Raw genomic sequence first — 16,725 nt, forward strand, 5'->3', positions numbered from 1 at the left:
AAAGCTTTTGACGATATTCAACACCCATTTATGATAAAAACCCTCCAGAAAGTAGGCGTAGAGGGAACTTACCTCAACATAATAAAGGCCATATATGACAAAGCCACAGCCAACATTGTCCTCAGTGGTGAAAAACTGAAACCATTTCCACTAAGATCAGGAACAAGACAAGGTTGCCCACTCTCACCACTATTATTCAACATTGTTTTGGAAGTTTTAGTCACAGCAATTAGAGAAGAAAGGGAAATAAAAGGAATCCAAATCGGAAAAGAAGAAGTAAAGCTGTCACTGTTTGCAGATGACATGATGCTATACACAGAGAATCCTAAAGATGCTACCAGAAAAGTACTAAAGCTAATCAGTGAATCTGGTAAAGTAGCAGGATATAAAAGTAATGCACAGAAATTCTGGCATTCCTATACACTAATGATGAAAAATCTGAAAGTAAAATCAAGGAAACTCTCTTATTTACCATTGCAACAAAAAGAGTAAAACACCTAGGAATGAACCTACCTAAGGAGACAAAAGACCTGTGTTCAGAAAACTATAAGACACTGATGAAAAGAATTAAAGATGATACAAACAGATGGAGAGATATACCATGTTCTTGGATTGGAAGAATCAACATTGTGAAAATGACTATACTACTCAAAGCAATCTACAGATTCAGTGCAATTCCTATCAAACTACCAATGGCATTTTTCACAGAACTAGAACAAATAATTTCACAATTTATATGGAAACACAAAAGACCCCAAATAGCCAGTGCAATCTTGAGAAAGAAAAATGGAGCTGGAGGAATCAGGCTGCCGGACTTCAGACTATACTACAAAGCTACAGTAAGCAAGGCAGTATGGTACTGGCACATAAACAGAAATATAGATCAATGGAACAGGATAGAAAGCCCAGAGATAAACCCACGCACATATGGTTGCCTTATTTTTGATAAAGGAGGCAAGAATATACAATGGAGAAAAGACAGCCTCTTCATTAAGTGGTGCTGGGAAAGGTACATGTCAAAGTATGAAATTAGAGCACTGCCTAAGACCATACACAAAAATAAACTCAAATGGATTAAGACTAAAATGTAAGTCTTGGGCTTCCCTGGCGGCACAGTGGTTGAGGGTCCGCCTGCCGATGCAGGGGACACGGGTTCATGCCCCGGTCCAGGAAGATCCCACATGCTGCAGAGCGGCTAGGCTCGTGAGCCATGACTGCTGAGCCTGTGCGTCCAGAGCCTGTGCTCCACAATGAGAGAGGCCACAACAGTGAGAGGCCTGCGTACCGGAAAAAAAAAAAATATATATATATATATATATATATATATATATATATATATATATATATATAAAATGTAAGGCTAGACACTATCAAATTCTTAGAGGAAAACGTAGGCAGAACACTCTTAGACATAAATCACAGCAAGATCCTTTTTGACCCACCTCCTAGAGAAATGGAAATAAAAACAAATAAATACATGGTACCTAATGAAACAAAGGCTTTTGCACGGCAAAGGAAACCATAAACAAGATGAAAAGACAACCCTCAGAATGGGAGAAAATATTTGCAAATGAAGCAACTGACAGAGGATTAGTCTCCAAAATTTACAAGCAGCTCATGCAGCTCGATATCAAAAACACAAACAACCCAATCCAAAAATGGGTAGAAGACCTAAACAGACGTTTCTCCAAAGAAGATATACATATTGCCAACAAACACATGAAAAGATGCTCAACATCACTAATTATTAGAGAAATGCAAATCAAAACTACAGTGAGGTATCACCTCACACCAGTCAGAATGGCCATCATCAAATAATCTATCAACAATAAATGCTGGAGAGGGTGTGGAGAAAAGGGAACCCTATGGCACTGTTGGTGGGAATGTAAATTGATACAGCCACTATGGAGAACAGTATGGAGGGTCCTTAAAAAACTACAAATAGAACTACCATATGACCCAGCAATCCCACTACTGGGCATATACCCTGAGAAAACCATAATTCAAAAAGTCATGTACCACAATGTTCATTGCAGCTCTATTTACAATAGCCAGGACATGGAAGCAACCTAAATGTCCATGGACAGATGAATGGATAAAGAAGATGTGGCACATATATACAATGGAATATTACTCAGCCGTAAAAAGAAACGAAATTGAGTTATTTGTAGTGAGGTGGATGGACCTAGAGTCTGTTATACAGAGTGAAGTAAGTCAGAAAGAGAAAAACAAATACCGTATGCTAACACATATATATGGAATCTAAAAAAGAAAAAGGCTGAAGAACCTAGGGGCAGGACAGGAATAAAGACAGAGACCTACTAGAGAATGGACTTGAGGACATGGGGAGGGGGAGGTAAGCTGGGACAAAGTGAGAGAGTGGCATGGACATATATACACTACCAAATGTAAAATAGATAGCTAGTGGGAAGCAGCCGCATACACAGGGAGATCAGCTCAGTGCTTTGTGACCACCTAGATGGGTGGGATAGGGAGGGTGAGAGGGAAGAGATATGGGGATATATGTATATGTATAGCTGATTCACTTTGTTATAAAGCAGAAACTGATTCTCTTTGTTATAAAGCAGAAACTAACACACCATTGTAAAGCAATTATACTCCAATAAAGATGTTAAAAAAATTATTAAGCGGGTAAATCTGTAGTAAGAGTTCTTACTACAATAAAACAAAAAAAACAAAAAAAAAAAGCTGATTCAACCCTGTAATCTCATTTTCTCCTGTATCCCAAGTCTTGGGTTCAAATCCCAGCTCTGCCACTTTTCTTTGCAGACTTACTGTAAAATATAGTATTAATATATTAAAAAAGTACCAACTTGGTTGGCACTAAGTAGTTGCTCAATAAAGATTAACTGCTATTATTATTACTCACGTTTCCTATCTACTTATAATAAATACAGCTTAGAGTTTTCTGATTTTTAAAAAAATTATGTACTCAAAGACCAAAATAGGTTGGAATATGTCTTCTGAACTATTACAGGTTTTGGTATAATTTGACATCCCACCACTATCAGCATGTTCTTAAGTTTTGTGTAAGCAAGCGAATGTAGTCTCTGCCTTCTGGGAATTTACAATCTAAAATGGATCAACTAGTGGGACGATCTTGGAAAAGTCACATAAACAATCCCCAGCCACAGTGTCTCAATTCTTCTATCCCCCAGGTCACAATTTCAGGAGAATGTTTATACCCATGAATTTAGTGAAGCCCTTGAATGAATCAACAAATACGTGCTTAAATGTTAGGAATTCCATAATATATATCCAAAAACAGCCCCCAGAAAGTATTTGACCCCATTTTTTTTTTTTTTTTTTTTTTGCGGTACGCGGGCCTCTCACTGTTGTGGCCTCTCCCGTTGCGGAGCACAGACTCCAGACGCACAGGCTCAGCGGCCGTGGCTCACGGGCCCAGCCCCTCCGCGGCATGTGGGATCTCCCGGGACCGGGGCATGAACCCGTATCCCCTGCATCGGCAGGCGGACTCTCAACCACTGCGCCACCAGGGAAGCCCTGACCCCATATTTTTATTTTTATCTTTTAATTAATTTTTTTATTGGAGTCTAGTTGATTTACAATGTTGTTTTAGTTTCTGCTGTACAACAAAGTGAGTCAGTTATACATACACATATATCCACTCTTTTTTAGATTCTATTCCCATGTGGGTCATTAGAGTATTGAATTGAGTTCCCGGTGCTATTCAGTAGGTTCTTATCAGTTATCTGTTCTATACATAGTAGTGTGTCGACCCCATATTTTTATAAAAGCTATAGTATTGTTACCTGTGTCTGTCTGTTTTCATTAAAAAAAAAGTTTCCCTTCTTGACTATCTAAAATATTTCAGATTTTATATTTAATAAGGATTTAAGGAGTAATATGTTTAATATCACCTAGTTTTTTATCTCCAAAGGCAGCCAGTGTTTTCAGTTTCTTGTTCATTTCATGATGTATCCTCTCTGAGATATTTTTATACATATAAATGCACATATGTCTAGCTATTCTTTTTTTAACTTAAAAAATGGCAATATATTATACTCACTGTCATGCATCTTGCTTTTTCATTTAACACCATATTTTGAAAATTTTTCACAATAAGTTTGTAAAGATACCCTTGATCTTTGGTATGGCTGCATAGTATTTCATTGCTGTTTAAATTCGTTTTTTAAAACAATACCCTGTTTGATTTTTAGGTTGTTGTGAGCCTTTTTGCTGCTACAAACAATGCTACAGTGAGTGGCTTTATACATAGGCTATTTTCCACATGTGCAGGTTTATCCTGATTAACTCCCAGAAATGACAATGCTGGTTCAGAGGCAGGTGCTTTTGTAATTTTGATAGAAATTGCCAAATTGGCCTCATCAGTGGTTGTAACAGGTTATACTCCAACCATTAATGTGTGAGAATAACTGTTACCGCACAGCTCTGCCAACACAGTGTTTATTAAACCTTTCTCTGGGTTTCTGTTTAATCTTTCTTGTTTTGTTTTACTCTTACAGAGGTCAGCAGAACTGGCTACAGTTAGACCACCGAGTTCTTGACCACGATTTGCCCAAGAAACCAGGCCCAACCGTTTTGTACTTTTCTGTGAGGTATGTAACCAGAGACACATCTACCATCACCACCTGCCTCTTTTTTTTTTTTTTTTTTTTTTTAGAAAAAAAAATTCCTGGTGATCAGAGTCAGAGAATTTTAAAAAAAGAAGGGACAGATCAAAAAATTATTACGTGAAAGAGATTCTTTGCTGTCTTAGTCTGGGGAACAAGTTAACATAGATACTGTGTAGAACTGTTTCCTTTGAAGATGAAGTATAGCATCACCTTCCTTTAGTTCTCAAAGCCCCTTGAATCCATTTAAAGCTGAAAAACGTAAGTAATATATTTTAATACATAAACCTGTTTCTGATTCAACATGCTTCTAGATTTTTATAATTTGAAATATAGCAAACACTTACTCTTACATTTTATGTAGGAATGTTTTCTAGAGACTATGGAAATAATTGAATTTTATACAATTTCACACCTTAATTGGAATAGACAATAAAATGCAAACAAATGCTCATGGAAAGAATTAACAGTACAGAAATCTGAATTCTGCTTTCCTGAAGAGACTGCTGGGAAGGAATACTTGATTTGTTCTCTGAGCTCTGCTTGGGCAAGTCACTTAACCATACATATTGGCCTCAGTTATTTCCTCCTGCAGTGGATATATTCAACTAAATCAGTGATTTCTTAAAGCCAGCCGATGATGGAAATATTTTTTCACATTAATTATTCACACTGTAAGATAATAAAATGTTATAAAGAGTAACGCCCATGTTCCTTACCTAGGTTAAGAAATAAAAAGTCAACAGTTTTGCTGAAAGCCCCTTCCTATGTAGTAGCCCCTCTCCCCACTATCCTGAATTTGATATATTTTCATGATAAATCTTGTCTTCCTGGTCTGAAGCCAAATGTGATAAAATAAGCTAAGGTAGGAGATTTCCCATAAATCTAAATATGTTTTCATAAAGCTGGATTAACCTAAAGAATGGACTCTAAATTCTGAGCTTATGTTATTTTTTGGATGTTGAACTATGCTTTGTTTTATGACATGAGGGTGGAGGCTTTTTGTCTTTCTTTGGGGCGGGGTGGGGTTTGGTTATAGTATGTTTACCTGACAATATCATGTCAATTTCCACAAACCCTTGTTTCTTTTTTTTTTTACTTCTTTATGCTCCTTAAAATCCAAAAGTGTGATAAGATGTCCTGATTGGCCTTTTCTTTTTAAGTCTCTGTTTAACATGAATTGATGGTCATCGTGGATAGAGGCTGCTCCTTATGAAGTAAATAAAGTGCTGACGGCCCCCAATTTGTTTTTTTGCTTTTTGCTCTGAAATCTTGTTTAGAATTTCTTTCTTACCACCAGAAGTCACATTTTTAAAACCCAGGAAGGAGGTAGCATAATGGTGATTTGTCCAGGAGCGTAGCATGTATGGAAAAGTACACAGAAATCCTACAGAAAAACATAGGAGTTTCCTGGAAAGAGTGTGATATGAGTGCTTGTGTCCGTGGAAATGGAGAAAAAGACAAACACAGACCAGCAGCAATAGCAAAAAATGTATATTAGTAATTAAGCAGGGGTCAGAGAGTAGAGAAGCTTTCATCTCGTATTATGTAGGGGAAATGGCTCAACATAAATCAATCTTTTTTCACAAACAATTATATTATCGCTGTAAACATTTCAAACTTTATGAAAGTATAGAGTGAAAAGGAAGAATTACTCTCCATCAGGCTGCTTCCTCACCGTATCCCCAGTTCACTCCCCTTCTTAGAGAAAAATAAGGCTGATGAGTTGTTTGGTGACTTACTTTTTTTTTTTTTAACCTGGAGATCTTTCCTTGGGTATATAAAAATCACTTTATTTCTTTGCACTTTCATAATTTAGCTATCCAGGCTGCTGTTAAGCGTTTAGGCTGTTTCCAGTGACTTTATTAAGATGTAGCTTGCAGTTAACATTCTTACACTTTCATCTTTGGGCACATATGTAGTGCTTCTGTAGCCTAACTACTCAGTGCCATTTATTTAGTCACCAGGTTTGTGTTCTAGTTCTTTGACCACTACTATCTGGTCTATTTTTGGTCTCAAAATGCCAGGGGAGAAAGCTGTGTCTTCCCTTCTGTACAGTCACTCATAAGGCGGCCCTGTCATTCCAAAGCGAGTTCCTGGGATTCCGGAGTTGCCTGCTGCCTGTTTGTGAGTTTCAGCACTTATCTCACGAGTGTCCCGTAATCACTTAGCTTAACTTTCCCTGAACTACTTGCATGTTTAAAAGCCCTTATCAAGTTTTTAATTATTTACTTAATTCTTCTTCCCAACAGTACCCTGGGGTCTTAACAGTCTTTGTTATTATTCCAATTAAGGACTTGTTGTTACTCCAATTTAATTAAGGAAATGATAGAGCAAAAGCACACACCAAGGAATTAAGTGAACTGACAGAGGTCAGCGAGTGGATTGCAGTTCTTTGGAGGTCTCACAAATGGGACTGTAGCCACCGCAGTGACGTCAGTGGCCTCTCAGAGGGTCTCCAGCCTCCTCTTTTAAGAAAACAGGACTGCCGCTCATACTTACATCATAGCAGACATCACCACCACCACCCCACCACCCCCAGGTTGCCTGGAGTGACAACACTTTTGAGTCATTGAAGACTAGAACCAAAGAGCATTTGATTGTATTTGGACACGGGGTCACCATAGAAGCCTCTAGAAAGACACATGGTCTCTTTTGATACGGGGGTCATTGCCTTTCCCATCAGCAAGTACTGCTGCATGCCCTGGAACTCAGAGTCGCTCACTCGTGGACACCAAGGTGTGTACGTGCTGAGTAGTTAGCACACAAGGAGAAAGGATTCCCCACAGAAGTAATGCATGATATGGATGTGCATCACTGTTATTTTCATTGCTAACAATTAAAAATATCCAAATGTAGGGGAATTCCCTGGCGGTCCAGTGGTTAGGACTCAGTGCTTTCACTGCCGGGGCCCGGGGTTCAATCCCTGGTTGGCAAACTGAGATCTCGCAAGCCACGAGGCAAGGCCTAAATAAATAAATAAATAAAGATTAAAATATCCAAATGCCAGCAATGAAGATGGTTTCAGGAAGTGATGGCATTTTTACAGTGAACAATTGATCGCTGTAATAAAAGACATCAGATGAAAAGGGACATTGCATTCAGAGCTCCCCCAGAAGGAGAGGGGTTGCATATCTGAATCACTGTAGGAAAATGTTTAAACAGTCACCCCTCCAACCCCCAGAACCTCTGCATTCCTGGCCCAGATTCTGATACCGTGCGCTGGAGATGGTAAATGGGATCTTGGGCATGTTGGTTGTGAATTAAAAAGGGATCAGGGGATACAAAATAACTTGGCAGAATATTATACAAATATAAGAAAATGTCATTTTTTTAATTGTAGCCTTTATGAAAAAGAAAAATACCATACAGTTTTGCTCTCCAGAAGTTTCCTCTCTATTGAAATGTAGCATTAACCCTGTGGCAGGCACTGGGTTAGATATTTGACCTGTATTGTCTCATTGATTCCTGAGCTAAACACTGGGGTCCCACAGATTTGCAGGGCAAGACTTTTCTCCCAGTTCATATCCCCCAGGATGCAGGCAGCAGCTCAGAAACACATGCCTCTTCTGCATGGAAGGAAGAAAACATTTAAGGTGAATGCACTTAGTTCTCTCTTTATGGGCTGCAGGATTAAACCTTTGTCTGTGCTTTAGTTATAAAATCTCAATGATATGTGCTCACTATGTGTGTAACACATATGTGTATAGACGCCCCATAATTTATTTATGCACCATAATTCATTTAACCCATCCTCTGTTTCCCTGTGAATCCAAACTCCTCCAGGCTGCTGGGGGACTCCTCCAGCCCCAGGGTTATTATCTGCTGCTGTAAATTATCATCCACAAACACATGGGCCTCTTTGGTAATGCAGCCCAGATGTAAGCATTTGAAAAGCTTGATAGTGAGCAAACAGGCATTTAATTCTCAGGGGGTGGCAGGGGAACTGCATGTGACCTCATTGGAAAAGCTCCCATCCCCTCAGGGGCGGGGCCGGGGGGGGGGCAAGCCGAGGTGGCTCTGGCTGGTACCACCCAGCTCCACAAAACGCCAGGATCTTGGGTCTTTTACCCCCCTTATTCATCGGACTACCTCTTGCTTTTCTTTCCTTTCTGGTTCTCCCTCTCCTCTTCCCCTCTCTTCTTCCTCCTATTTCCAATTCTCTTTTACTATGCGCTAAGACTGTAAGTGGCCACTCAGAGGTACCCTAAGTATTGTCTGTCTGTGACGCTTAGGGGTGAGAATTTGCCGCGTGTGGAGAGTCCTAGCAGGAGATGTGGGGAAAGACTACTAACCTTCTGTCAAAGTTGCTGCAAACACAGAACCTTTGAAAGACTTTTTTCTGTCTTAAAAGCACCCCTTGGCCTGGTTCTGGAACGTTCGGCCTTTAACTCAAGGAAGCATTATGACTGCAACTCGTGGGTCCACATCATTCCACCTGATTTTTTTAAGAAAGACAAATATATGAGATACAGCCCAACAGTTAAAGATTCTGGTGAAGAAATAGATTTATTGATATAGAAAGAAGTTCCCAGTATATTCTAGGGGAAAGAAGCAGACCACAGGATGGCACTTAAGTAAAAGATAGGAGTAGGGAAAAAGTGTAAAATGTTAACAGCAATTTATCTCTGAATAGAATGATTGTGGGAATGACTTTTGCTTGTCTATATATATTTTTTCCTACAGTGAACGTATTAAGCAGTTTTTTAAAAATGCAAGTGTGAAGAGTGGTAAATGAAGAAAAGGTAAAATGTTTGTGACTGGGTAGCCGTGAGTTATTTTAGAGCTATCAAAGAGTAGGTAATTTACAATAAGGAGAGGACAGGAAAGTTCACCTCATCCCAGAGGAATGTGATTAAAAAGCACCGAGAAATAATGGATCTCTCCTACTTGAGGCCCAGCAGAGGTATCTGAGGCAGATGTGTGAGTTAGCCAGAGCTCTTTGCACATCACCACACTTCCATCTGAACGATATCCCGGAACCTGGGGAAAAAGTCTGTTAGTTGCCTTAATATTGACCATGACCTCCTGGCCTAACCCATTCTTGAACTTCCAGGCAGTTGGTAAGGGGCCTTCGTCTTTGAGGAGGCACCATCCTGATTCATATAAGAGTTCCAGAAAGACACAGAATCCTTCAAAACTCAATCCTGATTCCAGTCTCTAATTTATTTATTTATTATTTTATTTTTTTGGGCTGTGTTGGGTCTTCGTTGCTGCACGCGGGCTTTCTCTAGTTGTGGTGAGCGGGGGCTACTCTTCGTTGCGGTGCACGGGCTTCTCATTGTGGTGGCTTCTCTTGTTGTGGAGCACGGGCTCTAGGCACATGGGCTTCAGTAGTTGTGGCATGCAGTCTCAGTAGTTGTTCTTTGCAGGCTCTAGACCACAGGCTCAGTAGTTGTGGCGCACGGGCTTAGTTGCTCTACAGCATGTGGGATCTTCCCGGACCAGGGCTCAAACCCGTGTCCCCTGCATTGGCAGGCAGACTCTTAACCACTGTGCCACCAGGGAAGCCCCCGATTCCAGTTTCTTACAGAATTATATTTCTGTGTGCTCCGCAATCACATATCAGACAGTGTTTATGGGAATCTGCTCAGTCTTCTCTGTAATCTGTCCTCAGGGTGACATTGAAAGGGCAGAAGGAAAGCATTAGTATTATGATGGGTGAAAAGGTCGTAGGGTACAGAAGTTCAATGCTTGGCCTCTAATGCACGCTTTCTCAGTAGCAGTACTATTGACGTTTGGGGCCAAGTAATTCTTTTTTTTTTTTTTGGCCACACTGTGTAGCATGTGGAATCTTAGTTCCCTGACCAGGGATAGAACCCGTGTCCCCTGCAGTGGAAGTGCAGAGTCCTAACCACGGGACCGCCAGGGAATTCTGGGGCCAAGGAATTCTTCACCGAAGGGAGCCATGCTGTGCTGTAGGATGTTTGCAGCACCCCTGGCCTCTACCCATGAGATGCCAGGAATACTCTCCAGGTCAGGACAATCAAAAAAACGTCTTCAACATGACCAGATGCACTTCACTCCATCCCTTAAGAACCAATGCTTTAGCATTGCTCTTGGGTTCTAACCCTAACTCTCCCGTGTATTACCTGTGTGGCCTTTGGCACCCTCTGTGGGCCTCTTTCCTCACGTAGAAAATGGAATAGGAGCTTGTGGTAATACACAGGGTTGTTGGAGGATTGTGCATGTTAACATGTAACGAAGACCCTCAATAAATGTTAACTATTTTTATGATATAATTAAGAGAGGCTGCCTCAACCACATGTTCAGTGGGTAAAAAATTCCTTAATGTGATATACGGCTACTGAATATGGAAGTTTGGAGACTGTCTGGCTTGGGTCTGACCCACTCACTTTTGCACTGGGTGGAAGATTCATCATTTGTCTTCATCATTCACTAGTCCCAGCCATCCCCTCCCTGCAAAGTTAACCTCTCCTGCCTCTTCCTGTCTCCTTCTCAGAGCATCTGTCCCTACTTTGCTCATGGTGGACGGGAGCCGGCTATTTTGCAGTTTGAAGCAAGCACTTGGAATTCACCACGGACCCGAATGCTTCACATTGCCTGGGGCAGAAGACTCCCTCCCCATTCAGACAGGTCACAGCAAGGCCCTTACCCTCCTGGGCCTCCAGCTGTTCCCTGGAGAACTCGGAAAGAGTCACAATGTGGGAGAGGAGCGCCAGGGCAGGTTTCCACAGGCTCACACCTGGAGGGCCCTCTCTAGTTCTCCTTGGGAAGCCTGGAAATTCGGAAGTGAGGCAGAGTTTTCCTGGCAGGGGAGCACAATTGTAGAAGCAAATAATTCTTCCCTTGGGGAATCTTCCAAGAGTTCACCCCTCCCAGAGATGAACGGGAACATACGGGACTCTCAGAAGTTGTGCATCGTCGTTTGGAGAAAATGAAATACACTTAAATTATAGCGCTGTCTTCAGCGTGCATTATAAAGCAGGACTATGAGGTTGCAGGGTCATTACAAGCAATAAATACAGATCTCCCTGCTCGGGGTGTGGATTAGGACCTGAAAGAAATCTACTTAGGCAGGTGGCTGCAGTGAGTGCCTAAAACTACCTACAGTAACTAAACGAAACCTGGAACGAGGCGTTTGAATGCAGCCCTTACGGGACGCCAGTCACCAAGTCAGCATTGTTCAGAATGCGAAATAATTGAGTCATTCTTGCCCAATTCGCCTTCTTTGATGCTATCGCTTAGACACAGCAAAGACTCTGGAAAACAAAGAAAATATGCCCAGTTGGGGAGATAAAGTGGTCAGAAGAGTATTCATTTCAGAGTGGTTTCCCATTCTGTCAAAATGGACATCTCTGTAGCATGTTGCTTCCTTGAGAGAAAGAGCTTAGGAAAGGTAACTGGAATTTCCATTCTTGTTGTTACAGCTGAAGTTTTAAGGAGGTTCCCAGCTAAGTGTGCACCTTTTGTTATAGCCCCCCTGGTAGGCAGATAATAATAACATAGTAATAATCACCACCGCTCATTGACCGCTGAAATACATGCCACCCTCTAAGCTACGTTAAAAATATCTCTCATGTCTCTGGTGTGGAGGCAAGTAAGGAAAGGGAAGCACGGAGAAGCCAAGCAGCTGGATCAGTGTTAGGGCTGGACTTAACCTAGTTATCTCCCCAACTCTGTGGTGTTGACATTTTTTTTTCCTTTTCTTTCTTCTTTTTTTTTTTTTTTGGCCACACCATGCAGCTCGCGGGATCTTAGTTCCCTGACCAGGGATTGAACCCAGGCTGTGGCAGTGAAACTTCAGAGTCCTAACCACTGGACCACCAGGGAATTCCCTGTGGTGTTGACTTTTGACCGTGATGGATAAATGCCATAGGAGGAAAACATGGGCCACTACATGGCAGTGACCATTAAAGGACAGACCATCCCAAACAACCAGAGTCTGCTGCTTTTCGACACACGTGTGTTGTCATCTCGCTGACAGGCCTGCCCCTCCTCCAAGCCAATTATGTCATATCGTTGAGGTTGATGTTCTGTTATCACCGATGATCAGTTAGGTGAACACCTGTCCCATCAAGAAAGGGGGGGGGAAATGCTAACGGGAGGAACACGAAAAGCAGAGACAAAACCTCTTCTCAAGAAGGCAGATTCTCAAGAAATTACACTTGGTGAACTGCTTGAGGTCTGTCTCCAAAACATATGCCTAGCCCCCAAAAACCTGGGTTGGTTTAGAGGCTGAAAATTGAACCGTGGGCTTTGACTTCACAAAATCTTAGTGAAATCACTCACGGTAAGCACGCAGAAGGGAAACAATATCCTTTTGCCAAAAAGGGGTTGAAACAAAAGGTCTTTATATTATGTCTGGCATAGTCCGTTTCATTTCATTAAGAAGCCCTAGATTTTGTTTTCAGTTCATGGTACGTGTTGATAGGTGCTCCTGGGGAGCCATTCTCCCGGAGGACCATACATACGTACTGTTCATACCCTCTGTAAATATAAAGTCATTACAGTGGCTCCCTTGAGGGAGAGATGGGATCATGGATTCAGAGAGCCGGTAATCGGATGCCTAGGCAGAAAGGTAGAAGGCAACAGGGCGGATCGCCAGAAAGTAGCGGGAAACAAGATAGGGACCTGTTTACTGGAACTAGGATATAGTCAGGGACCTGAGCTTCAGAAACAAGAGGAACCCAATTTCTAGTACAAAGGTACCTGTGCAGAATTGGACAAGCCACAGGTTGATTTGGTGCTAAGCCACCCAACTCCCTGCATATGGTTTGTTAAATTCTTGCCGACTGGCAAGAGGCCTGGCTAATACGCCCTCTCCCTGGAATGCCCTTCCAACCTTCGTTACCTGGTGAACTCATGCATTCTTTAAGACTCGGCTCAATTGTCTGAGGGTACACCGTGTCCTGTGACACTTAGTTCTCTGGATTTCAGTTTGGCAGCCTTCTCCCTCTTGATTCATAAGCTGATTTAATGGCATTCCTCCCTTGGGCCCCATGGCATTGTGTACATTTTATACTTCATTGTGATTGTTACTGTAGGAAAGCAACCTATCATATTGGTTTGAAATATGAACTTTGAAGTCTGGAAGGCCTTAGTTTGAATCATGGCTCCACCACTTTCTACCTGTGTGGCTTGGGGAAGTTGACTTTACATCTCTATTTCTCAGTTTTCTTATCTGTAAGATAGGATAGGTTCATAACTTGCTACCTCTGGCATCTGCTTGTACTGAAGTTAAATGAGATGATGCGTGTAGAGCCCTCTGTATTGTCCCTAGCTCGTGGGAAGCCCTCTAGTATCCAGTAATTTGGATTCTTTGCTTTCCAGCAAAAGAAACCAATTGCGGCTAACAGAGTTGAAGGAAAACTGGACTAACAAAGCCTCAGAAAAGATAGGAATCCAGGCTCTGCAGGGATCTAGGGAGCATGAAACCAATGGACAGTTTCATCTGAGTACCACTGGCAGAACGATAGGCTCCAACGATCTTTGATCGATGGGTCATTGTAATCGTATTTCTATTCCAGGGTGAAAGAATCTGACTGGTCTAGCTTGGATCACATGCTCATACCTTGCAGAAGGAGTTCCAGCTGAGTGAAAGGAACGTGCTCAGCTGTTTTATATCCAGCTGGCGATCCTTAAGGCTTTTGCATATGTGACTCCCACTAAAGACCATTGCAGATTTATTTATTTAGTAACACAAGCAAAAAACAGTTTTGAAGACAGTGGCAAAATGTGAATGAAGATCAGAATCTTAAACATTAAGGAATTATGAACTTTGCTAGTGTGAAAATTCATTGAGGTTATGCTTTTGTTTTTTACGTCTTTATTAGAGTATAATTGCTTTACTATGGTGTGTTAGTTTCTGCTTTATAAAAAAGTGAATCAGTTATACATATACATATATCCCTATATCTCCTCCCTCTTGCGTCTCCCTCCCTCCCACCCTCCCTATCCCACCCCTCTAGGTGGTCACAAAGCTCCAAGCTGATCTGTCTGTGCTATGCGGCTGCTTCCCACTAGCTATCTACCTTACATTTGGTAGTGTATATATGTCCATGCCTCTCTCTCACTTTGTCACAGCTTACCCTTCCCCCTCCCCATAGGTTATGCTTTTAATACGATCCCTCTCTGTTAGAGATATATATTGAAATAAGTAAAAGAATCACCAAATCTTGGCATAGATAACAGACCCTGAGTTCTCCTAATCTGACCTGGGACTCTTATAGGGCAGGAAGACCCTTCCAAGACTATTTTAACTTTCTAAAAGGTGTTTCATAGGTTGATCCAAAATCTATCACCTTGTATTTTTTTGGTCCACTGATCTGGTTCTGACTTCTTTTTTAATTTTTATTATTTTTAAATTTTATTTATTTATTTTTGGCTGTGTTAGGGCTTCGGTGCTGTTTGCAGGCTTTCTCTCGTTGCAGCGAGTGGGGCCTACTCTTCGTTGCAGTACGCAGGCTTCTCATTGCAGTAGCTTCTCTTGTTGTGGAGCACGGGCTCTAGGCGCGCGGGCTCAGTAGCTGTGGCTCGTGGGCTCCAGAGCTCAGGCTCACTGCACGGGCTTAGTTGCTCCGTGACATGTGGAATCTTCCCAGACCAGGACTTGAACCCGTGTCCTCTGCCTTGGCAGGCGGATTCTTAACCACTGCGCCACCAGCCAGGGAAGCCCTGGTTCTGACTTTTGAAACAATAGAGAACGAACGTACTTCTATGTTACTTGTTTCTGCACACAATTATCTAGGGCTGAGCTTTCCTTATAATTCTAGTTGAGTAAACAAGAGAGGCAGTCAGGAGGAGGTTCCACTGAAAAGCGTGGAGTCAGAGGGACCCAGATCGAGACCTCCTCCTGCCTGTGCATGTAGGCGGATCTCTGAATTCAGTTTCTGCATCTGTACAATGGGAATAATGAGAGGTATCTCCTTCCCAGGGCTGTTGTGAGAATTAAATGAAACAACGTGTGGAAAGCGCTCAGCATGCGACCCGGCACATAAGTAAGAGCTCAAGAAACATTAGCTGTGAGCCTGCCGCTGCGCTTTCAGGCTGCCCACCGAAAACCTGCCCATCTTATCTCAGTTGACAGATAAAAATACTTGTAAAAACGAAGGAAGCAGGGCAAAGCATCACCACCTAGTTGAGACAGAAGGTCCTTCAGGAAGGTTAGCTGCACAGGTCATCTCAGTCCTATGGCGGCAGCAGGCCTTGAATCCGCCGTCGCAGGGACTCGCTAATCTTGGTGCCTTTCTCTGCCTCCACTGTTTCCCTCTTGACCTGTCTCTCTCATCTCTCAGCCTCTCTAAGAGACCGTACCTGATGGGTTTGTCCGTTCCTTACCCCGTATAAGGAGCCTCTGATGGGCTGATCTCTCTTCTCCCCAGCCCACCTCATAGGATGCTCACCAGCTTACGGACTGGTTGCCTTTGAGTCGGGTGACTGTCCTTGGTCTGTCTGGCCATGGCCAGGAGGCCAAAACTGATGGGAGAATACTCAGATTATAACTAACTCTTGGCGAAAGCCAAATTATGAATGTTTATCACATTACCACAGAGATGCTATTTACCTATTGTATTTTCTCCACCTGGATTTCTTTTTATCCTATAGAATCCTGTTGTTTTTCCTAGCCTTCAGATATAGTTCCAATCCCACTGTGTCCTATCAGCTTTTTTTTTTTTTTTTAAAACATGATGCAAGGTTTGCCAAGCCACACTAGTTAGGATTTCTTGAATTCCTACCTCGTGCCAGGCACTGTCGTGGGCACTTCATAACGGTCCTCCTAGGGCCATCGTCATCCCCCCTTTATAGACAAAGGATCTTAGACTCAAAGCTTAAGCCACATCCCCCAGGCCACATAGCATTAAATTCCAGAAAATGGATTTTTACTAACAACTGTTAGTTTTTATTGTTTTACATCCTTTTCTATTATCTCATTTACTCCTTCCAAAACCCTGTGAGGTAAGTGCAGTCATAACACCCATTTTAGAAAAGACACAGAGAAGCTAACGATCTTGCCCAAGGCTACACAGCTAATAAATGATGGAGCTGGGACTACATATTCTATATGTTTCGTATTCCCAAGCCTGCTTTACCCTCCGACTCTTCCTCTCCCCCTCCTGCCTTAATCCTTAACTTTCCCTTCTCACAC

At 42.0% G+C, this 16,725-nt stretch overlaps 1 protein-coding gene across 1 annotated transcript in view; it reads left to right on the forward strand.

The window, feature by feature from the left end:
• Nucleotides 1-16,725, forward strand: part of FRMD4B (FERM domain containing 4B) — a 189,134-nt gene that overhangs the window by 67,034 nt on the left and 105,375 nt on the right. The window contains exon 4 of the mRNA XM_065884864.1: nt 4,509-4,601. Coding sequence (XP_065740936.1) covers nt 4,509-4,601 — 93 coding nt within the window. The remainder of the gene's footprint in view (nt 1-4,508; nt 4,602-16,725) is intronic.

This window comes from Phocoena phocoena, chromosome 10 (assembly GCF_963924675.1).
Source record: "Phocoena phocoena chromosome 10, mPhoPho1.1, whole genome shotgun sequence".
In the NCBI taxonomy this organism is placed as follows: Eukaryota; Metazoa; Chordata; class Mammalia; order Artiodactyla; family Phocoenidae; genus Phocoena; species Phocoena phocoena.